The sequence below is a fragment of the Cygnus olor genome, chromosome 12 (genome assembly GCF_009769625.2).
Source record: "Cygnus olor isolate bCygOlo1 chromosome 12, bCygOlo1.pri.v2, whole genome shotgun sequence".
In the NCBI taxonomy this organism is placed as follows: domain Eukaryota; kingdom Metazoa; phylum Chordata; class Aves; order Anseriformes; family Anatidae; genus Cygnus; species Cygnus olor.
Window position 1 is genome coordinate 14,550,484 of NC_049180.1, and position 21,904 is coordinate 14,572,387.

Here is a 21,904-nt window from a genome sequence, read left to right on the forward strand (position 1 = left end):
AAAAAAAAAAATAAGCAGCATGCTAACACTCATATCAGTGGAACAGAGTAGAAGATAACCAGCTCTGACTTTGGGGTTTGCTGTCAAGCTTGTAAAATAAGAGCAACCACACATTCTGTTTTCCCGGTTTGTTCCCACTGTTTTGATTTCACAGTGTTCTGTTTGCTTTTTTAAGTCCCTGCTGACTACACACATGAAAGACAGCTGAGCCACTGAGCTTGATATAAAAACCAGACCACAACTCTTTGGAAGCTCCTTCCCTGCTCCCCGCTTGCCACCCTCTTAACTTTTAGTCAGAGGACTTCGTCTCTTGCTCCCTGAAGACTTACACTGGGACAGCTGATAAAGCTATTGCTCCAGCTGCTAGCTGCATGAACAGCCAGACTGTTCGTGAAGATTCCTTAAACTGTTGCAATTTGCAATCCAGAGTTTTAAAATAAACTAGAATTGGGTCAAACAGCTCAGCCATTTGTGCCGTGAGTGACACACACAGCTATGAATTGTAATCTTGTCAGCTGTTCCAATGGAGATGTGTCCTGTGTTCCATATGGACCAACTTCCTGGGAGAAATTCTCACCTACGAAGAGTTATCTGCAGTAGCTGCTTTGAACAGAACAGGGTTCTTGTGTTATGAAACATCACATCATAAGAGCTGGTGACTTCTAAAAATAGGTTGTTTTCTGATAAATAAATAACAACAACAAAAAAAAACAGCTTTACGAATTTGCAGTAACAAGTTCTAAAAAGGAACTGATGCTTTGATATATTTGTATGGTCTGTTTTTTCCTCCTGTTTTATTTGTTTCATCAATTCTACAATGTCACCTTTTCAGTGTGAGACTGAGCCACAATTTGTGAGTCATCTTGCATACTTGTACCATCTTACTACATATTTCATATTGGAATAAAAGCACACTTAAATGTAGTGTAAACTCTGAGATAGGTGTTTGAAGTTCTAACATCAGAAGTGAGGGTGTTTTCTTTTTCAATGAAATGTCAATCCTCCTAATTTGGTCTATACCTCATTTCCCCAGTTTCTGTGAATGCTAAGAGCCACATATTTTGTACAGGAACACAGAAAAACATAAGTCATTCCTGAACCCTAAAGGACATTCCAGTAATAATGAAGTGACCTCCTTTACCTTGCAGGAAGCTGGTAATCTATAATCAGCATGGTAATCTACTATCAGTCCTTTCTACAGGTCTCTGTAATAAGCACTTGCCATTTCAGGTTTTCATAGGTCAAAAATACTGCCTGAAAACCTCTAAGGAGGACTATCAGGAAACCAGTTCACATCACAAACTAGGTATGTAATGGGCAATAGCAGAGACAGAGAGAAAAGTAGAGAAAAAAACATCATGACGCTTCTACCAGGCTTCAAAACGTGCCTGGCCGAGGGAATTCCTAAGACAGTATCTTTTGTGCTGAACAGTCCAATCCGGATTTTTCTCACAGGGGTCTTTTGGGTCTGTGCAAAATTCTGGCATCTGCAACACTGTGAGGCAGTAAGTTCCAAAGGTTAACTACATGTAGCCATATCAGTGGTTTTTATTTGTATCGGTCCATTATTTCACTTGCTGGACACTTTTTTCATTTGCTTTCCCAGTAAGCTTTTTTTTGTTTGTTAGCTTTTCCAAGCTACCCATTCATTTTTAACATCTTCCCAACATTCATTTTCCTGTCTGGAGAGAGCTAGCTGATTCAACGGAACTTCTGTTCCAAATCTTTGAGCTTGCTGATTGACCTTAAACAAAACAGCACCTAATTCTTTTGTGAGCTCAGGGAGGAGAGAAGGGGACCATAACTGAGATGTGGGCACACACCCTATCTGTGTAGTAGTATTTGTTCTCTGCTGGTTTCATACTCATTCCTGGCATTTACTCACCCCTTTAAAACAACCGAATTTTCATAGAATTGTCCATTTTAAATTTAAGACTGCTTTAAATAAAAATAGTCCAGAGAGCTTGTCACTGTGTGTATGGAAATAGGGCAGTGTTTTTTTTCTGTTTCCTCCTCCCCTTATTGTAATTTCCACTACTTTAAGTAACATTGATTTTCTTTAATCACGAGGTTTTCCTGTAGATATTTTCAGCCAGTTTTTGTTTTTCACTATTCTGAATAGCTCAGCAGCAGCAGTGTGACATTTATCAGCTTCCAGTCCTCTGGCTCCAAATCAGGTTAAGTGAGAGGTTATACGTTGTGGTTAATAGTTCAACTGGTGCTTACTCTTCCAGAACTGTTGTATGGCGTTTCATCTGGTTGCAGTGAATTGTCACTGTCTGTTTTATCTATTTGTTGTGAAACCCTTGTTCTGATACTTCAACTTGAGACTGATCCTGCGTTAAGTCCCTCTTTCAAAGGACTTTGGCATAAGAATCACAAGTTTCTTGGCTGTGAACATCAACACGAAATATTTTCTAAGGTCGTTGATGGTTATCTACTTTAAACCGAATTCCTGATTTGTCATCTGTTGGTCAGGTTTCAAGTTTAACCTAACAATTTTCATGTTCTTTTCTGTTTTTGGTATTTGGAAACAGCTTCTAGACTCTCTAACCGGTAATTGTACGCTTAGTCTGAACCTTTGCAAGTAGTTTGCAGACCACTTGCAACTATTTTACCCTTTTGACCATCTATTTTTTTCTTAAGTTTTACTGTTTTCCTGCAGTTCCCCTTTCAAAGGGCTACTGAAGTTTGTTGCAGCCTGTAATGCTGAAACTGTGACAAAATGAACTAGTTAAAAAAACATATTTCTTCCTGTACACTACTTGGGACCAAATAAAGAGATGTTTCCCCTTGTGGGTTCCTCTCATGACTTAGCGCTCCATGAAGCACTTGTCACACTTACCCATTCTATAAAGGATGACTCAGGTATTCCATTCGTGTGTTTCCTGCCTTTGCACATTGTCTGATCTCCTGCAGCACGCTACAGTTACGGTTGCTGTCCTGTTCAGTGGAGTAATTCAGAAGCTATACTCTTAATTTAAGCCTGGCATCCATCCTAGTGATTGATACAGTTCTTTTGTCTGATTTGACACTAAGCATTCTTTAAGACACAGAACCATTCTTCTGGCTTTCCTGTGTAAATATTAGTTTACGTTACAGGATTAGCATCTCACTGATTAGCTTTCTTAGATGAAATACCTATTACTTTAATTTAAAAAATGTCATGTTTCCCAATCGTGTTTCTCAGATGCTAGCATTCGTGAATAAGTGTGTTCCTCTCTGGGTCTGGTTTTCCATTTGTGTGCCCTTTCAGAAGCGTCTTATTTTACATCTTGTAATTCTACCTTTGGGTTTTGCCAACCTCTGTCTCACCATTTACTTGACAAGACTAATACATGCTTCTTTTTTATTATTATTATTATTATTCCATTGAGTCCATCATTCAAGAACTTCAACAATCATTTTGTACCTACTAGATCCTGAATTGCACAGGGAATAGTCTAGAACACAGAAATAATCTAAGCCAGAGCTGGTATTTTACTAATCAGTTTGCCGTTTCAAGATGTTGAAATGTCAACTCAGTGTAGGGAGTCCTTTCGCAAGTTTTGCCATTCTGAAGTGTAGCTACTTACCTTACTGATCATATTCTGATGATTTAAGTAAAGCAGGACTAAGTCAGTTTTTGAAAGATGGTAAAAGACCAGTGGTGTGATTTATTTTAAATTAGTTATGTGAGCAAATCTAAGGTAAGTCTACACACTAATCGTGTAAGAGCTTTATTAAGGCTGTAACAGAGCTAGGTTACTTTAGTGTTAACAACTCTAAATTGAATGCACACTTACACGTATTCCCCTTTAAAAATCTACAGGGAAAGTAAAACATGTTACATATATATGAGTATATGTACATGACTGTGTGTCCATTTATTTATATATATGGAATATATATGTAAAGGGACAGGACAGTTCTTTAGCATTTTAGGCATGTTTGTAGTAAAGTGAAAAACACTTAAGAAAAATGACTACAAATACAAACACGTCCAATATACCACTTGTCAATTTCTAACATTACTACTTAAAAGAGCCACGGTGCATAATTACCTTGCTTATACGTAAGACAAAGAAGCTGAAAGCACCTTAAAGCAAATCCAGATGAACTTTCCCAATTATATAGTACACATTCAACTAGAACTCTATTTATGAAACCCATATTTCTGATACTTAGACTGGTAGTGTATGCCACTGCGTTCCATTTATTTAAATTGACATTGCTGTATCTTTTTTTAAAAAAGGAGAAACATGCTAAGTTTCTCAGAATTAACTGATCTGGCCATTCTACAACCTTGGCTGTATTTGAGTTAGGATTTTCATATCCTCTTCTGTTATTGTACTAGATTCTACAGCACTCAGGAAGTTCTGTGGCAGCTATATATACTTCAGGTGGAGGCTTTTACTGAGTGAGTGTACACCTGGTTCACAACTTCTGAAGTTTCCAACTATTTCAGAATACACAGGTGTCCAATTATAGCAATACTTAAGTACTATATAGTGCTTTTCACTTATATATGTTAGGACTATTAAAATACCTTCCCCTCTCCTTTGTGCTCCAATTTTAAACATTGAAGCATTTCCGTAAGCAGACTCACCCTCTAGATTTTCCACATACGAGTTGGACATGAGTGCTGAATGTTGAGTCCATTTCTCTGTTGAACCTGATGGCTGGTATTCCAGGTCAGAGATAAAACTGTCTGTGTCAGAGAAGAAGACAGACATAACTACTGACTGGACTAAACCAAGAAGTTACAGTTCACTCAACCAGGAAGTGACTTTCAGTTTTCTTTTAACAGCACTAACTTTAAATACCCAGTTTCATTCACAACTACTACATACGTCGACATAACTATTTATAAATTGTCAGAGTGCCTATTAGAAACAGTATCACTTATCTTATATATTTAATTACTTTTCAATTTGTAGCCAGAGCCATAAAGGTAATGGTTAATATTTCTGGATGTCTACCTACTTGTATAATTGTGAACTTTATGCTACATAAATTTCATTTAGAATTTGTGTTGGTTTAGAACATTCCTCTTTCAGTTTTCTCAACCTGCTTTACTTAATGCAGTCAAATTAAAAGTGCTTATACCTCCTGACATCACCTCCACTGAACATGGTAGGCATGGTAGTGCTAGTAAATAAGACCTTTATTTTTATTATTCTTATCCTTTAAACAATGGAAACAGTTCCTGTAAACAGCTGTTAGCTTCCCCTTACTTGTCAGACTATCTGAATATTTTGCCCAAGGTACTGCTCTTCAGTCAGTAAGGCCACACAGTTTGCAATGTGGGAAAACAAAACATTATCTTGGTGTAGGTGGCTCTGTCAGAGGCACTGTGAGAGATCAAGGAGGAAGAGGAGAACGGTACTTCACTGAACTGTTCCTGGGGGAAAAATGAATGTAGAATGGTATATTTATTAATTTAACCAACAAGAGTGTATTTATGCACCTGTGATTAGTGACTATGCAGAACTTACACCTGGATACCTTTTTTTTCTTTTCTGTCTAAGATGGAGCCACACATTTTTGTAAATGGGCCTTTAATACAATTAATGAAACTGCTATGAAAACTGGCTAAACTGTGCCTTCTGGATAGAGCCACACATCTGTTTTGCCAGCATGATTTCTAAGCAGTGCTCAGGGAGGACTCCAGGGAGGATGAAGAAGTTTATTCTCACTCCCTCCTGAAATTCAAGCAGTTCGAATTACTTCTTTGGATGACTTCTCAAGCTTAATTGTTTAAAGCATAAAGTTGCCTGTATTTAAACAGGAAGTGGAAGGCATTAGTTGTTTCAAAGAAATACCCACTGCCATTTTGAAGGAAAGGAGCAGATGAAGGACAAACTCTTGAGAAAAGCTCACTCTTCATTAGTTCATCTCAAATAATTGGAGATTAAGAAAAGAGCATTTTCTCACCAGCTGGTAGAACCAGTAGGAAAGTGACATTTAAATACACATCGAATCCAGGGAGACAGGCAGAAAACTACCTGGGGATGAAACAAATTAACTTTTTCACAGTGTTCTTTAAAGCTCAGGCTTTCAAAGAGGCAGACAACAATCACAGTGAGAGCCTCCAAAGCGAACAGTGGAATTAATTACTCCTTTTAAGCAACGTTGTCTGCATCATGTCAGCATCGTTTATACAGTAAGGATTATCTGTCACTCTAGCAGAGAAATATGATTAAATTTTTCCCAATTAATTTCATACATAGAGGGACTCTGAGTTATTTGAGTTACAAAGCTGGTGACAGTATTGAATTTTCACTCTTACAAATTCCTGACGCTGTATGTAGTATGTGTAACAGGTCTCCTGCCAGCACCTGCTGGAATGAAGCATGCATGTGCCTTGGGCACAATACTTGTTGTTTGTGAAACGTGGTAAATAAAGCAACAGCCTTTATAAGTGTGTAATACAGTGTAAGGGTTTTGTGCCATGAGCAGTGAAGTAGGATAGAACTTGAGGTACCAAATAACCATACAATGAAAATACCTTTCTACCTTATCATTTCATAAACAGCTGAGAAAAGTTTTTTACCGTTTCCATTAGCTGCACCAGACTTGGGTCAGAGGTGTAAGGCAATGAAAAACTGTAGTTCTGTTATGGCTCCAGGCAGACCAAAAAGCTAATGGAGTTCTACCATTTGGTTTTCAGGATCTCTTCAAGTAACTTAGGTTTTTTGTTTTGTTTTAGCACTACCTGATTAAAAGCCTGTATATCCTTTACTGCTATGAGCTGAGTAAGATGTGGGCAGCCAGACTTAAACCGGAAGATTTGCTGTTTCTAGAACAGTGGATCCCCCAAACTATACTAGAATGCACATTGTTTGTGGTGCTGGTACAGCCAGAGTAGGGTTTTCATGTTCTTTGCAAAAGGCAGTTTGATGTAAGTGTCTGGCAGGTTGTACCAACAGTCGAGGCTTGGTGGTATTCCTGCATCCAGCTAGAAACTTGTGTTTTGGATGACAGTAGACTGAATTATTGTATTTACAGATGTAACGAGGATCACTAAACCTCAAAGAACATTAGGGACAGATTGCAGCACATGCTTCCTTGGATATAGGCCTTCTTTTGTCAACTCTGGATTGAGTTCTATCAGCTGCATTTATGTTGAGAAGCCCTGCAACTACGTCACAGTTAGCACCGCATACTTAGCCTGGTTTTGACTCCACAGAACCAGCAAGTAGTACAGTGTCAACTTTCCTGTTTAAAAAAAAAAAAGGGCAGCAGCTGCCAGGCTATAATTAACCCTCAGTCTTCTCTGCTGTGGAGCAGCCAGCTGTGACTCTAGGGGTTGATGATCAAAAATAGGCAAATGGAAGGCCATGTTTGCAATGGCAAACTCTCAAGGACATGATGAGTGACCTTGCAACTTACTACTTCAAGCCATAAGACGTACTTACTTTAGAAGTTTTGGGTTTTACACCAACTTTACTAAAAATTACTTTTTATTTTTTAAAAAACCAAACTAATAAGGATGTATGAAATGTTAGGAGGAGTATAGTTTTCATGGGCACATGATGTTTATAGCTAATATAGACAGTGTGGGGGTGCTGCAGAGTCATGGCACAAGCTGTAAGTTATTCTGTACAGTAACAAAAAAGTCCATGTCCTGGTTATGATGTCACACTCTGCATTTATATATTGTAGTGAAGCCAACTCATGTAAGTCACATCACTACCCTTTCTTTCAAGCACGAAAATACACGAATTTAAACATAGTTTAACATAGTAAGCATTAGGCGTGAATCCTGGAGCTGGAGGCCACATGCTGGGCTGTGGAAAGCAGTGCAGAAGTGTCTAAGCGTATTTTTTGCCAGTGTTGCAATGACGTGCCTAACTCCCTTCAGCTCTGCTCCTAGTGGTAGTATCTGCACCATGATGTAGACATAACAGTTGCATTTCCAAAATAAGTTTGTAACCTGTCCTAATTCTTAAGTGGGAATCTTTTTGTGGTGGTACAACTAGGTGTATTTAATTGGAAATAGATATGAGGTGTTCTGCAGCTCTCAGAGACAAACAGGAGGATTCATACATTAGCTGGTCGCAGAGATCTGAGGAATTATGCAAAGTTCTTAACACATCAGCAGTCTATAACTGATCTTCTCAAAAGATGCCTTCCCAGCCTCAATTTTATGAACGACTCCACTAGAAGATATGGTCATAACATCCTTTAACTGCTGACAACCCTGGATGATAACATCCTTTTCACTTTTATATTACTATTCCAACCTCATCCCTTGAATCTACTGCCTAGAGTCTGGACTGTTCTCTATTTTATTCATAACACCCAATCCTAAAAGCAGAGTGCCATTATTGTCCAATACATGTCAGGTTTTGCCTTATAACCTTACTCAACCTCAAGATGTCACTGCAGGAGCCCATAAAGCTTATGAGAAGAGTAAGAATTGTATACTGCTTTTTATTGCAAAGCCTGTTTACTTGATAATGTATACTTAATAAACAGAATACTAAGAAAGATGGGAGTTTAAACACAACCTTACTAAACAATCCACAGCAGTGCCATTTTCTGAATGCCTTTTAGAATCAGGAATATTCTGAGTTCAGTGTACAATGCAGGCTGGAGTTCTTGCTACAGAAATCCATGCCATGTATGTCGCAAGATGCACCATTTTGTTCTGGCATATAATATTAGTGTCTGTTGACCTTCAATGCTTTGCTTGGCAGGAAGCTGTCTTAATTAAGAACAACCTATTAATTGTGAATTTTAAATACATAGAAATAGAAAATAGTCATTCTCCAAAAACTTTCTTATTAGTTACTGCTAACAGGATACGAGTAGTGATGCTAAGTTAAAAGATGAAGCTTAAGTAAAAAGATGCCTGTAAAGATCCACAGATTTTCTAGTAAAGATCTGAATAATTTCTGAGCTTCCAAGCAAAAGAACTTATCCTCTGAAGAGTTATCACAGAACTATTAAAATGAATGAATGCAAGTGGCTTAGAATTCTACGTGGAATACACCTGACAAAGCAGACTTATTGCTTTATGTACACAGAACTGTTAGAGGATTTCTAGTTATGATTTATAATAAATCCACATACTGAATTTTCTAATCTCTGGCTTTATGTAATGGAGATGCAACGAGTAACAAAATGTAAGAGGATTAGCAGAAGGTCATCCTGATTTGCTGAATATAGCCTAACATAATACCTTGAAAATGGTTAAATACAGAAATCTCATCACTTTAGAAAGCCGTGAAATCCAAGGTAAACTCACACCTAAACTGCAAAAAAAAACACAAGAGCTTAAGTTTTAGATCAATAGTATTAGAATAGCTTTAAATTTAAAACTTGACAGTGGGATAGGCAAACCGCCACACTAGGAGCACTTCTTAAAAACAGTGAAAAAAATTAACAGGGCCTCATCATACAGCGAGACGGAGCCTGACTGACTTACTTTTTTCAAGTCGGGAAGGAATGGGACCTTCACTAGATGAGTACACAACATAGCATGGTATGGATGATGGATACAGGAAGTGACCGGCTGCCTGGTTGTCATGTTAGCCTTCTTATTTACACCTGCATGCGGCCCTAAATATTCTGCTATCTGTATGGGGAACAGTTAGCCTGGGGAGATGTGCAGAAGACAGACTTGGTGAAAGCAGTTAAGGGAAAAAGGAGGTCCAACATGGGAGAGAGACTAGGGGAGGAGGAAGAGAAAGGGATGGGACAAATAAAGAGTAGGAACCTGCTTTTATGCAGTTCCAGTCCAAAAGTTTCTCCACCTGTGCAGATTGACTATTGGAAAGTCCTATGCAGAAAAAGCACTGGTTTTCAGAACGTCTTTTAAGTGGTAGCATACACTACAAATTACTTTGAATTTGTGTTACGTTTCAAACATTTTCTGTAATGTAATTCTAATTTCATATCTAGATGCCCTTATGCACTTTGATTTTTTGTTTCTTTAAGTGGGGGGCGGAAGGATTGTGGGGAAGAGGAGTGATGCTATACACACAAGCAAATGCAAGGAAGTGATCAGAAAAGGCTAAAACATCAATTAGATCCTGTTCAAAAATGAGGAAAAACTACCCAAGTTTCAGTAGAAGAAAAAATGAAATTCTGTGTAATTTCTGCAGATGTACAAGTAAAGGATCTACCTTTAAATTCTGCAATCTTTTGTCACTCATAATCCAAACAGAGCCCGACTTGCACTACTACATATTGGGCAAGGGAATAAAACAGGATTTTAAAAGCCACTCCATTCTGGTCATTGCCAAGCATATTTGACTTTGCAGAAACTGTAAATGGCGAATCCAGATAGGTTACACCTTCCAGTAGATGCTGGATCAAGACTAATCCAGATGCTCTTGGTTTGAGTGCTGATGAAGCGGCGTTGTAGTTCTACATTAAGTTTCAGATTTGAGGGGAGCAGAGTCAGGATTTGAAGAAAAAGCCTGAATGTTGGCTAAAGAGGCACTGAAATCCACTTTTGGGCGTCTTGTTTAACGGAACTGATATAACTACTAGCTACTTTTTTATTATTTTTTTTTTAATAATCATACTCTGTCTAGCTAAGCTTAGTAATTAGAAGTAGCACTTCTGTACTGCACTTGAATTTTTGTTCAAATATTTTCTTGGCAAATAAAGTATCTACTATGTTGATTTTGAAATCCTGCACACTACTAAAAGAAAGAAGATTATTTACGGTATCAGGGTGTTGTTTTCTGTTTTAATCTCCTGACTTAAATATTATTCAACATTTAACAACTCTAATCCAAATGTGATTTAAAAAAAATTTAATTGGCTTTCCCTTACTATTATTTTGAGAGCAGTTTATTTGCCTTAAATTGGTCACCTTTAAAAACCTGTTTTCCAGCTAAATATAGCTTTCAGGTTTGATAAATTACTTGGGAGAACATACCATATCAATATTTATCTACGTATGCATTTGTGTTTGGATTTTTTTTCATAGTTCTTATAACATTAGAGTAATTCATTCGCAATTTGTGTCTAGCTCTATCTGCATGGAAACTAAAATTCAATTATAAACAAAAGCAAATTTTTCAAATTATTTTATAAACCGCAGTAATATATTAGATACATTACAAAAAGAGTGTTCCTGTCTAAACATGTTTTCTACTTTAAAACTGATTAAGCGGAGGAAGTATTTATTCATGTTGAGAGTATTGAGCAGCTTGTGTCTTTGCACTATACACTTCAAGATTTTTCAGACAGCAGCTTTCAGGCTAGACATCTAATTTAAATTTGGAGGTTGGAAATAAAAAAAATAATAAAAACAAGTTTTTCTGTTTCTTTGAATCCTAACACTGAATGAATTAATCACTGTATGGCAGTAATATTAAACTGAAATGAATGTAAGCTCAGTGCCTATAAATGTATAGCTGCTGCCAAGTACTTGTTTAGTATTAAAACCAAGTTCTGTTTCCATATAGGAAGTGTATCATTTAATCACCAGTCATCAGAGCTTTAAAATTCTCCAACCAGCATTATTTAAGAAGTAATAATTATTAAAGCTGTGGTCACTTGAATCATCTAAAGTATTAGCAAGTGGTCACCCTTTTATAGTGTATCTCTTTCAGCTTTTCCTGTGATTCAAAGTATAAAATATGTTTGTCAGCACAGAAACAACCCAGTAATTTCATTATATATATATAAATAGATTATATTATTATACGCTTCATTATAGATATTTATATTTCTAAAAGCAGCTAGTATTTATGCTATAGGAAAAAAGAAAAAAAATCTGTCTCTCTTCTTTGCTGTGCATTCCTTCTAACTCCCAAACAGGTACAGACAAGCTGCTGAATCGCTCATAAATGCAAAACACTTCTGCTTAGGTTGTCTTAAATTTAACTATAGTATTTAGTTTTTAGGGTTTAATTTTTTATTCCTGTATCTTTCTGGTGGGTGTGAAGGGAAGCAGGATGAGAAAAAGACAGGTTCTACCATGACACTTTTTTTGAAACTTTAAGATTTCTCACTCCTAAAGCATAGGAGTAGATATATATTTCTTTTTCTAGGCATTCTGTTTCATAAAGCCTTCCTCTTCTCCCCTCAGCCAAGTCCTTGAAAGGATCAGTCTCTTCCTTCTTTCCTAGATTAAGGAAAGTTGGTTGATTGTGCAGCGTTTCTAAAATCAGAATATTATTTACCTAGGGTGGCCATTTAACTGAAAGCCCAACTGCATTCTCTCATTTTCTTTCTAGTATGCTGTGTCTTAATGGCATTTCTTACTAAACTTTCTTACTACCGACTGGAGGTTACAACAGCAAAGTTCCATTTAGGCAAGGAACTGGGACTGATGAGGATATTTAACAGATGGCCTATGCTTAAATCCTTATGGTATTGTTACTGTTGATGCAATTAAATAATTACAAAGGACGTTAACAAAAATTACAGTTACGGCTATTGTAGAAAAAAGATACTAGTAAGATTCCCATCATCAATATCAAACACCTCTGAAGTGCAGGCCTTCTGTTCCTTCAGTTATTTTAGTCTGACATGTTCTTTAAATGGCTTCTCATCTATGCCTAAAACAGTCCGATGCTTAGGAGCTGATCTCTCTTACTTTCCACTTGGTTGGACAAGTTTTGTAACTTAACATTGTGCAAGTATTTAAAGTAGAGGACTTTGTAGTCTGGCCTCAAGCATTAGAATGTCTTCCACCATGGTCCTTGTTTATGGTAAGCAAGCAAATTTCTCAAAAAAAAATGTAGCCGAAGTGGTAAGGAAAAAGCAAACAGCTACTGCGAGCAGAGGTGCTGAATGACAACAGCATTTCTACAGAATGCCTATGAAGAGACTAAGTGCCAAAATGCATGTGCTATATTTTCAGTGAAGTAGGTTGTCCATCAAAACTGGGACAACCCCATGAAACAAGACTCCAAACTACATTTATGCAACTCAGACATTGTTAGGACTTTCACTGAAACATACCAGTAAGACAATCAGAAGAGGCTTCAAATTAATTCCTTGTATATAAGGTGTCAGTATGTATAAGTTAATCTCCTGGCCCTGTTTTATGACTAAAACCAAAGTCCAGCAAACTAGACTAAAGTACTTGAACTGTATAACTACAGCTGATATAATTAGTTTTAAATAAGTCATTGCTTTAGGCACAAAAATGACTATTTTGATAGTACAAATTTACTCTTGTAAAGAGTGTTCTAAATTAAACAGCCCTCTCCCACACCTGTTGGTTTAATGTAATTATATCCCAGTATTAAAATATTAGATCCGCTTACCATCATCCAGTGTGATGTCTTGTAGTCCTATCGTTTGAAAATTCAATTCTCGATCTTCAGGTTCTGGTTTAATGTTAATAGCTGCCCCATCTGGTGAAAATGGAGATGAATCGCATACGGTATGGTGTACTAGGGACGAAGCTGCATTAAGACCTCCCAGTGCAGGACTGTGTGCTTGAGGGGAGTGCTGTCCCGAGTGACTTACAGTGGTTGGCGGGGGAGATGAGGCAGGTCCTGAGCTAGGAGATTGATAAGGCATAGGTTGTAGCTGGGGTGAAGAAGGTCCAGACAGCGGTGAATGGACCATAGGGTGGGAAGCTGTTGGGGATGGGGATGAAGCAGATGCTGGGTTTGTAGGATGGTATGGGACTTGCTGCAGCTGGGGAGAAGACTGCCCAAGGGAGCGACTCATTGCAGAAGGGATGGAGCCTTGCCCAGCACTTGGGCAGTGGTATCCCATCGATGGTAAGTGCGAAGATGACTGTCCCGAATGGGCTGAGTGTGCTAGCGGGTGCCCTGCGGTACTCGATGTTGACACAGAACCTGGATTTGAAGAGTGGAACGGCATTGGTGGTAGAGCTTGGCAGCTAAGATTTATCAAATGAGGTACAGCTGTGTCCTGCTGAAATGAAATAGCATCAAATCCTTGGCTGGAGGCAGAGTTCATGGGAAGACCAGACTGTCCATTGTATACATCGTTAGACTGCATAGGCTGGTAGGAAGGCCTCACAGGAGGTGCTGATGTTACCTGAAAAGACTGAACCACAGCAGGGGGCAAAACGTGACACTCCTCGCTTGGACTAAGGTTTCTACCTTGCATATGCGACAGGTGGGACACCGCTGAGGTCACCATTGCTGTGTATGGCGGCTGAACTGGACACACAAGGCTCCTGGGTGATGTAGACAGTAAATTGTCATGAGGATGCCCTTGCTCTGGTGAAGGCAACTGAGTTCGGATAGAATGTAGGCCCTGGACGTTGCTTGTGTGAGGCAGGGCCAAAGAGGGAACGGCAGACAAATCCACCTCATCTCTGTGCTCTTGCTTCATTATAACTAGAAAAAGTAAAACAGCGTGTTACAATTCCGACTCATTTGTATCCTGTGATAAATGCACACTAATTGCTGTTCAACAGCCACAATAGCATCATTACTGCCCTTGTTCTAATTTCCCTTTTCCTCTTGCTCTGCTTTCATTTTCTTGGACTTTAAAGGGTCAGCATTACAGGTATATAAAGGGAGAAGAATCCTTCCAGCATTTATTTAAAGGCAGGTCTCTTCCCTTCTAAACTATCCTCCTATGCAGTGTATGGTTCTTAAAGACATCTGCAACTCAGAAAAAGTTGCAAAAAAGAGGAAGTCCAGTACATCTAAAGGATCCACTCATCAAAGGTGTGTGTTGTGGGGGCTGTTGCCGGGCTCCACTGAAAACAGGCAGATGAGTGCAGTATCAGGCACTAGGAAAAGGTGAATGAAAATTTTTTTTATCCACATTTCAAACTTTCATTAGCCTCTGATCAAGATGACTGCTGACCTTTAGCAACTCATTTCCATTAGTCTGAGTAGTGTGTGTTGTTTTTCTTAGGGCAGCTCTTTAAGTATATTCCCTAATTTCAGCGATGGCAACTGTTCTAAATAGGTACGCTTTGTTACAGGTCTTTTTTTTTTTTTTTTTTGAAGCCACAGGTAGGCTCATGAAAATACTGATTTTAAGCGTAAATAGGAGAAAAATGCTAACATTTTTAATGGCTTGATTTCTATTTTAAACAGTACATGTTAGAAGCACTATTTTTTAAAAAATAAAATGGATTTTTAAAGGGTTTGTACAGTAACAGCTGCAGTTGTAAGTAAAATAGCTTCTTATTCAAGTGGTAAGTTTCATTACTTCATTTCACCATTTAAATATGGATTTTTCATACAAAAGTATCACTTAAGATTCTTCTTGTAATTGTATGAGGAGCTGATATTTGTAAGAATAACTGTTGAAAAACATCACAAATTTGGTAACACATAAATGAATACTTAGTGTACCACAAACCTAGGTAACATTGCTCGAATTATGCATGAAGTATTTTAGAGCACAACAAGCAAAACTTATTTTAAACAGCGGAAACTAATAGAAGCTTTCTTTGCCACCATACAAATTAGCTTCAAGAAGTTTGTCTTAATATTTATATCTGACTTTAAAGATGTCTTCAGCTATCTGTCCTCAAGTACTCCAAATAGTCCTAGAAGATCTAGCTCCATCATTAGCACCAAGAGAACTGACTAAGTGGGCATGCATGAATTTCTTAATAGAAAGAAAGTGGCAGGCAAAGTAGTAGGTATTTTGTATCTAGATAGTAGTGACCACCTTCTTGTGCTAAAAGGAAGGGATTAAGACTTTAACTGAAATAGGCACAATTTTCAGTCCTGGCTATGTTCCAAGCTATTTCCTCTGAATATGCTGCAACATGTCTAGAGGACTTTTTTTTTCTTCCTTCCTTGCATATAAAGCAGTTTTTTGGAATATCTAAGAAGGAAAAAAAATGCATAAAACATGCATAAAAATGCATATTCTGTTATCTCACTACCATCACTGTGGGTATTGAGAAGAGCAAATTCCGAGATTCACTATCATTCTCAAAGACTGGTAAAATGCAAATTATTCTGTAAAAAGCATAACAAAGAAATGCCTGGCTGTGCGTGTAGCATTGTAGCTTAATATTCTAAACTTCAGCTTTTTAATTAGATGAGTTTAAGGTGTTTTACAAACTTTTCAAAGCTAGTCTTATCTATCTATAAAAAGTACGAGACGGTCTGATATACTTTCAAATGTCTATTTTACATGGCAAAATAGAATGCAGCTTTTTTTTTTTAATACCTGGTGTATAAGTAAAACGTTGAGATTGGCTTTTTTTCCTCTTGCCATTGCAGAGATAAAACTGCACCTGAACTGCAGCTGTAATAGTTTTGTTATGGTATGGAGGAACTTCAAGTATGATGTTTGCCTATATGAAAGTTGAAATGAAAAAGCTTTACATATTAAATGCAAATGAAACTACTATTAATTACAGAACTAAAAACAGTTTTATTACAAAACTAAAGCAAATTGATATTCCAGAATGGATAAACGTAAAGTTTATGCATATATTACATAACAAAATAGTACTATAAGCGAACTGTTATTTGGAGACCTTTTTCTTCTTAAACCCAAGTGTTCTGAAGGTAACACTTGAAATTAAGAAGACACATCTAAGGGATGCTTTGTTTATCTGCCAGAGCATAAAATACTCTAGGAGTCAAAGAACTGCAATTCAGATCATTAAGCTTGCAAGAAAAAATTTGAATGCACTGGAAATTATTTGTTATTTTAGAAAAATCATCTTCAGATTTCTTTTAGTTAAATCTGAATTTATTTTTTCAATGCTTTCACAGCAAGCATGCTACTTCCAATTCCTTCAACGTATCATCTTAATAGCTACTTTATAGTATTAGGCCAACTTAGAAGTCTCCAGTTGTCTGTCTGAATCAGCCAATGATCTACTTTACTAAATGAATTCTAAATTTCAGAACAACAATGAAAACTGAGTATTCTCATTTGAAAACAAAGATTTCTAAAGAAAGAAAAAGAAAGTTTCTTACCCCTTGACACTTTTCCCTGATTATTTTCCCTTCTACCTCCCACTGAGGTCTTCCATCTGTTGAGAGAAATTTACAAATAATTCAAGCAAAAAGCATTTTCTAAAATCCTTAAATACATCATCTAAAACTGCATTTATTTTCAGTCATAAAGAGGCAATTCAGGGAGAGATACAGCTGACAGGCATACTGTAAACAGCCTGCAAGTACAGGGATGCTTTCAGAGTTTCAACACTACAGACATTGTGAAGCTGGCTGTTGTGCAGGATTCTGCATTTTAATAGAACTCCTGCTGATTACATACAGTTAAATCTAGTTCCAGAGTGGGCAGTGTATACTGTAAGTGGCTGGGGGAGTTTTTTCCCTATTTTTCCAAAACATTTTAAAAAGAAAGTTAAATAACTTCTAACTTGATTGATTATTCAAACAAACATGCTGAAGACTTACAGGTTAAGTCACCATGTGAAAGAGAATATATACTATATCTTCATGTACATATCCAAAGGTTATATATTTAAGACAAATACCAGCCCCTGAACTAAAAGACTCTATAATTCAACTACAGGGCAAGTTGCCTGCGTTGTGAGGGAGGTAAGTTCACCTTGGTGAACCTCTCCCTGCTCACACCTAGCATAACCTAAGGCTTGATTCTCTCTGTTATTGGGTTTAGTGCAGGTTATCAAGAAACCTACTGTCTAGCAGCAGTACTTCTTTAAAGGGGCTTAAAAATACAGCTTAAAAAGTTGGGTGTCAAAATATAATGCAGGAAAAAACACTTTATATTGTATTTGCTAATTAAAACAAAATCAATACCACATTTTTACTTAAATATTTAAGGAAAAGATAAAATGTAGAGGAATTGGACTTAGCTGCAAGCTTTTCCTTTTAATGATTTACTTTTGCTACTCTTTCCTGAAAAGCTGAAATCAGGTGTTCAAGTTCCAGTAGTGATAATTTAAATTGCTCAAATGTTAAGCTCTACATATTAAAGGAAAAATCAGAGAAGAAAAGGAAGTCCCTGTATCAGGAAAGCTAATCCTAAACTTTCAACTATTTTTCACGGATACTAGTTTAAGGAAGAAGGATTAAGATCACAGCATGTATCCAGAACTGCTACAGAACCAGGAAGGAATCCTGGATAACAGAACATATTTAAGTAAGTTGCATATATGTACACCTATGTACATCACAAAACAAAAATATTTTCATAGGGCTTTGGGGTGTTAAAATCTATAGTTTAGGTAGTTGCATAGCAATTTAATTTTGCATAATGATGAAAATGATTTGTTTTTGGAAAAAGACAAAGCTATGAAGAAAAGGGTTTAGCTAGATAAAAAGCAATGCTTTTCTACTAATTATTCACTTTGATATAGTGCTATTCCTCTGATACAGGTATTGTTTGTAACTTTGCATTTACTAAGCTTTCTACCTATTTGAGATTACAAAGAACTGAACTTGTACGTTTGTGATGCAACCATCGAAACTTAATCACCCCTTAAAATACAACTCTAAGGGTCATAAATTTTGAATTTGTGTAAGAAAGTAGATTTTACTAACAGGCTGTGTGAAGTTTTTAACTGGAACAGCAATTATAGGAGTGGATATAAGTTTTAAACTCTTCAACTTTAAGTAACAGGAGGGCCAAGCAAATGCCTTTGAAAAAGCTTTGATTGCAACAAAAGCCTCAAAGCAAAATAGTTCAGGTTTGTCATAGGTATTACGCTATTCTCACTGAAATACGTCACTCACTCTCCATGCCCCCCAGCGTTAAACTTTCACAGAAATCAACACGAAGTACTGTGCGCTCCAAAGGCTGTCTATTCTAAAACACCACTTCCTTTGACATTCCACAGTCTGTTTCTTCCCCAAGTCTAGCACTGCTCTTTTCTAACGACTTAAGCTATGCCCCCCAGGATATTACTTAGAGCTTTCAAAAGATTTTTTGTTTAGCTGCAAAGGAGTGTCGTGGTTAAAATGATAACCCAAAGCAAAACAAAATCACAAGGGAAATTGTGTGTTATGTTGCAGTTCAGGGAAAAACAATGAAAACAGATAAATGTTTGTGTTTTGACAGTCTTACTAGGCTATCCAAGTTTTAGAGCCTTTCATTTTCATTAAGAGCTTTTCATAACGTGAACAGTAACTTTACTGCCAGGCATACTTCCATAACTGCCTGGTCAATACTTTGTACCTGAAGAACAGACGTTTTTAGTATTTTAAACAAAACTAGTTCTCCAGAGAAAAAGACAAACTATGCTCTTTTCTGGAGTCCTTTGATGTTTGAAATTAATCCAGAACCACTTCAAAAGTGATAAAAGAGATGAAGAACACATATAAAGTCAAGCTCAGGTAGTGGTTTTGGTTTTGTTCTTAAGAAGATGATAAAAAAATGAAAAAAAAAGAGATTTACCTTGTCCTTTTTCAAAAAATATAATTTTTGATTCTGGAAGAAAATTGGATCCTGTCACTACCATTTCATGGCCTCCATTTACTGAGCAACTACTGATGCTGTATTTCTCAATCTGAGGAAGTTCTTGAGCAGATCGTTGAGCTTTAAAAATAAAAAAGAAGAAAATAATCCGTCATTTTAACCATAGTAATATTTCTTTTATGATCCTAAATTGAAGAATCAGAGGTGAGAGTAAAACAACCATATATATATCATAGTTGTGTATTTATCTTTGTTTTCAGAATTATGTTGAAATTATGTAATTATAGAAAAGAAACACAAAGAAGTCACAAAACCTAACAGTCTCTACTGTTACAGCAAATTAAATTTTTAATTTGGGAACACTGGTTTAAAAACTACTCTAGTATTTAATAGATAAAATGAGTTCTAGGAATAATTAAGATTAAGGTCATGTTTTGATTCCTTAGTGCCAGCATTTAAAAAACAAAATCCCCAGAAGTTCAGCTGTTCATTGGGTAAGTAATGGTACAGACTCCTGTAAATGAAATGGTATTATTTGTTCCTAAAATGAGTATTTATTTTCACTGAGATACATTGGCTGCCTCCCTTCATATACAGGAACTTCTGAAGCTGCTAGTTGCATGACTGCCATATTAGGATTAAAACCTAAAACACTGCTGTTCCCCCAAACAGCAAATGGGGTTGCCCACTGGCAAGTACCATCTTTAAATAAAATTATTACTATTTTTACACAATTTAGCTCTTTACACAAAATGGTTGTCACACGATTGTTACATATATTCTGACACTAAATACTGTCAGAATGACATTACTACTGACACATGCAGAAAACATGTCTATAAATTATGTACAGTTAAAACAATCTTACAGCATTCAACAGGTATGGAAGCAGTCTGCAGAGATAAGACTTTTCCACTAGGCTGTGGGATGTGAACACGGAACACAAGCCGCACTCTGGTATTCTTTCTTCCAATATCTGTCTCTCCTTTACGGAGCTCTATATCTGAATTGCGAAGTTTCAAAATACCCGCACAATCGATACTGGAGACAGGTGAGAAAGGATGGATTAGAAGAGAAATGGAAGAAAATGAATCAAACTGTTGCTAAAGTATACTCTGTAAGTCTTTCTGCTAAGGAATGGAGAACATTCCACTTTTTCCCCACGTTACGCTATTTTTAATGTTATTTTAATGCCTCCATTAACATATCTGTTAGCGTCAGAAATGGCAGCAAGTATTCTCTTTAAACATTGTTCTGTCTTGCAAACATCTAGTTGCTGCTTTCTCAAACCTTTAAAAGATTGTTATTCCACTTAACTGCACATTGTTTAACTTTCACAATAAGTTGTTTAACACAGTAAATATCATTTACAAGGATGATATTTAGCGCTGCTTAGGAAGGACTAGAGAATGATCACATCCCAGCTTTCATTCAATGTGCTTGTTCATTATTCATATAAGCCACGCATACTTTAATCAAATAACACACGTAGAAGCTTCTGAAGACTTTTTATGGGTTCATAGCATTCAGTGGTTACTAGCGTGTAACTTCAGGAAAATCTAAGCTGGCTTCAGAAGTATATGTTAGAAATAAATATGCTACATTAATAAAAAATTACGCTTCGCTCAGTTCACTGACTCTCCAGGTAGAAAAAAGCAGTGTAATTGTTGCTAAAACTAACTGGTATTAAAATATTATTCAGTACACTCCATCTGGCAGGACCTAAAACATGAGAATAATCTAACTGCTAAAAATAAAAACTATATAAAAAATCAAAATAAGGAAAATGCCAAGGACACGGTAAGTTAGATGACCACATTCAACGAAGAAACAGGCAGTTGAACTGCATGGCTATACTTTCACAGGAAAAAAGTCACCTGTTATGTAAAAAAAACTAACAAACCCACCAACCAATTATAACCCCCATGCAATTCTACAGCTGTGGGATCATACATACATACAGACCATACAGGAAAACAGAACCCCAGAATCATTCACTCATCTTCCCATCAGTCATATGAGCTTCCTTGTCTCTCTACTTCATTACTTCTAATGTTACCTGAGGACTTATTTCTAAATACTGGCACATTTAAAGAGTTGTGTCTAGCTTAATCATGAGTCATACTTGTGGAAAATTTCCTGTTTTACAAGACGTTTATTTCACATTTGTACAAATGGGGAAAAAAAGCCACATATCAACTACACAGTTGCAATGTACCTGGCTGACATATTATTTTCAGGAAGAAGTGGTATTTCCAAAACTTTTGTGCTGGCAATTATTATCTCTTGACTAGCTGTAGCAACTGTTTTTCCAGTGATTCGGTGCACCTGGTAAAATGCATGAGGTCTTAAGTAGCGATCATCTGCCGTGCCGATGAACATTTGCAGGTTTACAGGCTTCTCGCTATAGCCCAGGAGCTGACAAAAAATAAAAGATGTATTAAAATATTAGTTAGCTTTTCTGTATTTGCATAAAAGAGTAATAATAAGTAACAAACTTCTTCAGTCTCTTCTGTTTTCTTCAATGCTAAAGAAAACTGAGTACAGACACCAGTCCTCCAGCAACAGGTATCAGCAACATTTACCAGAATAAATGGATATCAATGTGTTTGTATTCCTTTTGAGTCTTGGA

The 21,904-nt window shown here is 36.8% G+C and overlaps 1 protein-coding gene across 3 annotated transcripts in view; it reads right to left on the reverse strand.

The window, feature by feature from the left end:
- Positions 1–21,904, reverse strand: part of NFATC3 (nuclear factor of activated T cells 3) — a 66,489-nt gene that overhangs the window by 7,475 nt on the left and 37,110 nt on the right. For 2 of the 3 annotated variants that reach the window (XM_040570730.1, XM_040570732.1), the window contains exons 4-10: positions 21,491–21,690; positions 20,141–20,313; positions 19,252–19,392; positions 16,845–16,900; positions 16,084–16,210; positions 13,224–14,276; positions 4,589–4,690 (exon numbers count right to left, since the gene is read on the reverse strand). In XM_040570730.1, the coding sequence (XP_040426664.1) occupies positions 4,589–4,690; positions 13,224–14,276; positions 16,084–16,210; positions 16,845–16,900; positions 19,252–19,392; positions 20,141–20,313; positions 21,491–21,690 (1,852 nt within the window). The remainder of the gene's footprint in view (positions 1–4,588; positions 4,691–13,223; positions 14,277–16,083; positions 16,211–16,844; positions 16,901–19,251; positions 19,393–20,140; positions 20,314–21,490; positions 21,691–21,904) is intronic. The other variant, XM_040570731.1, reaches the window with a different exon arrangement.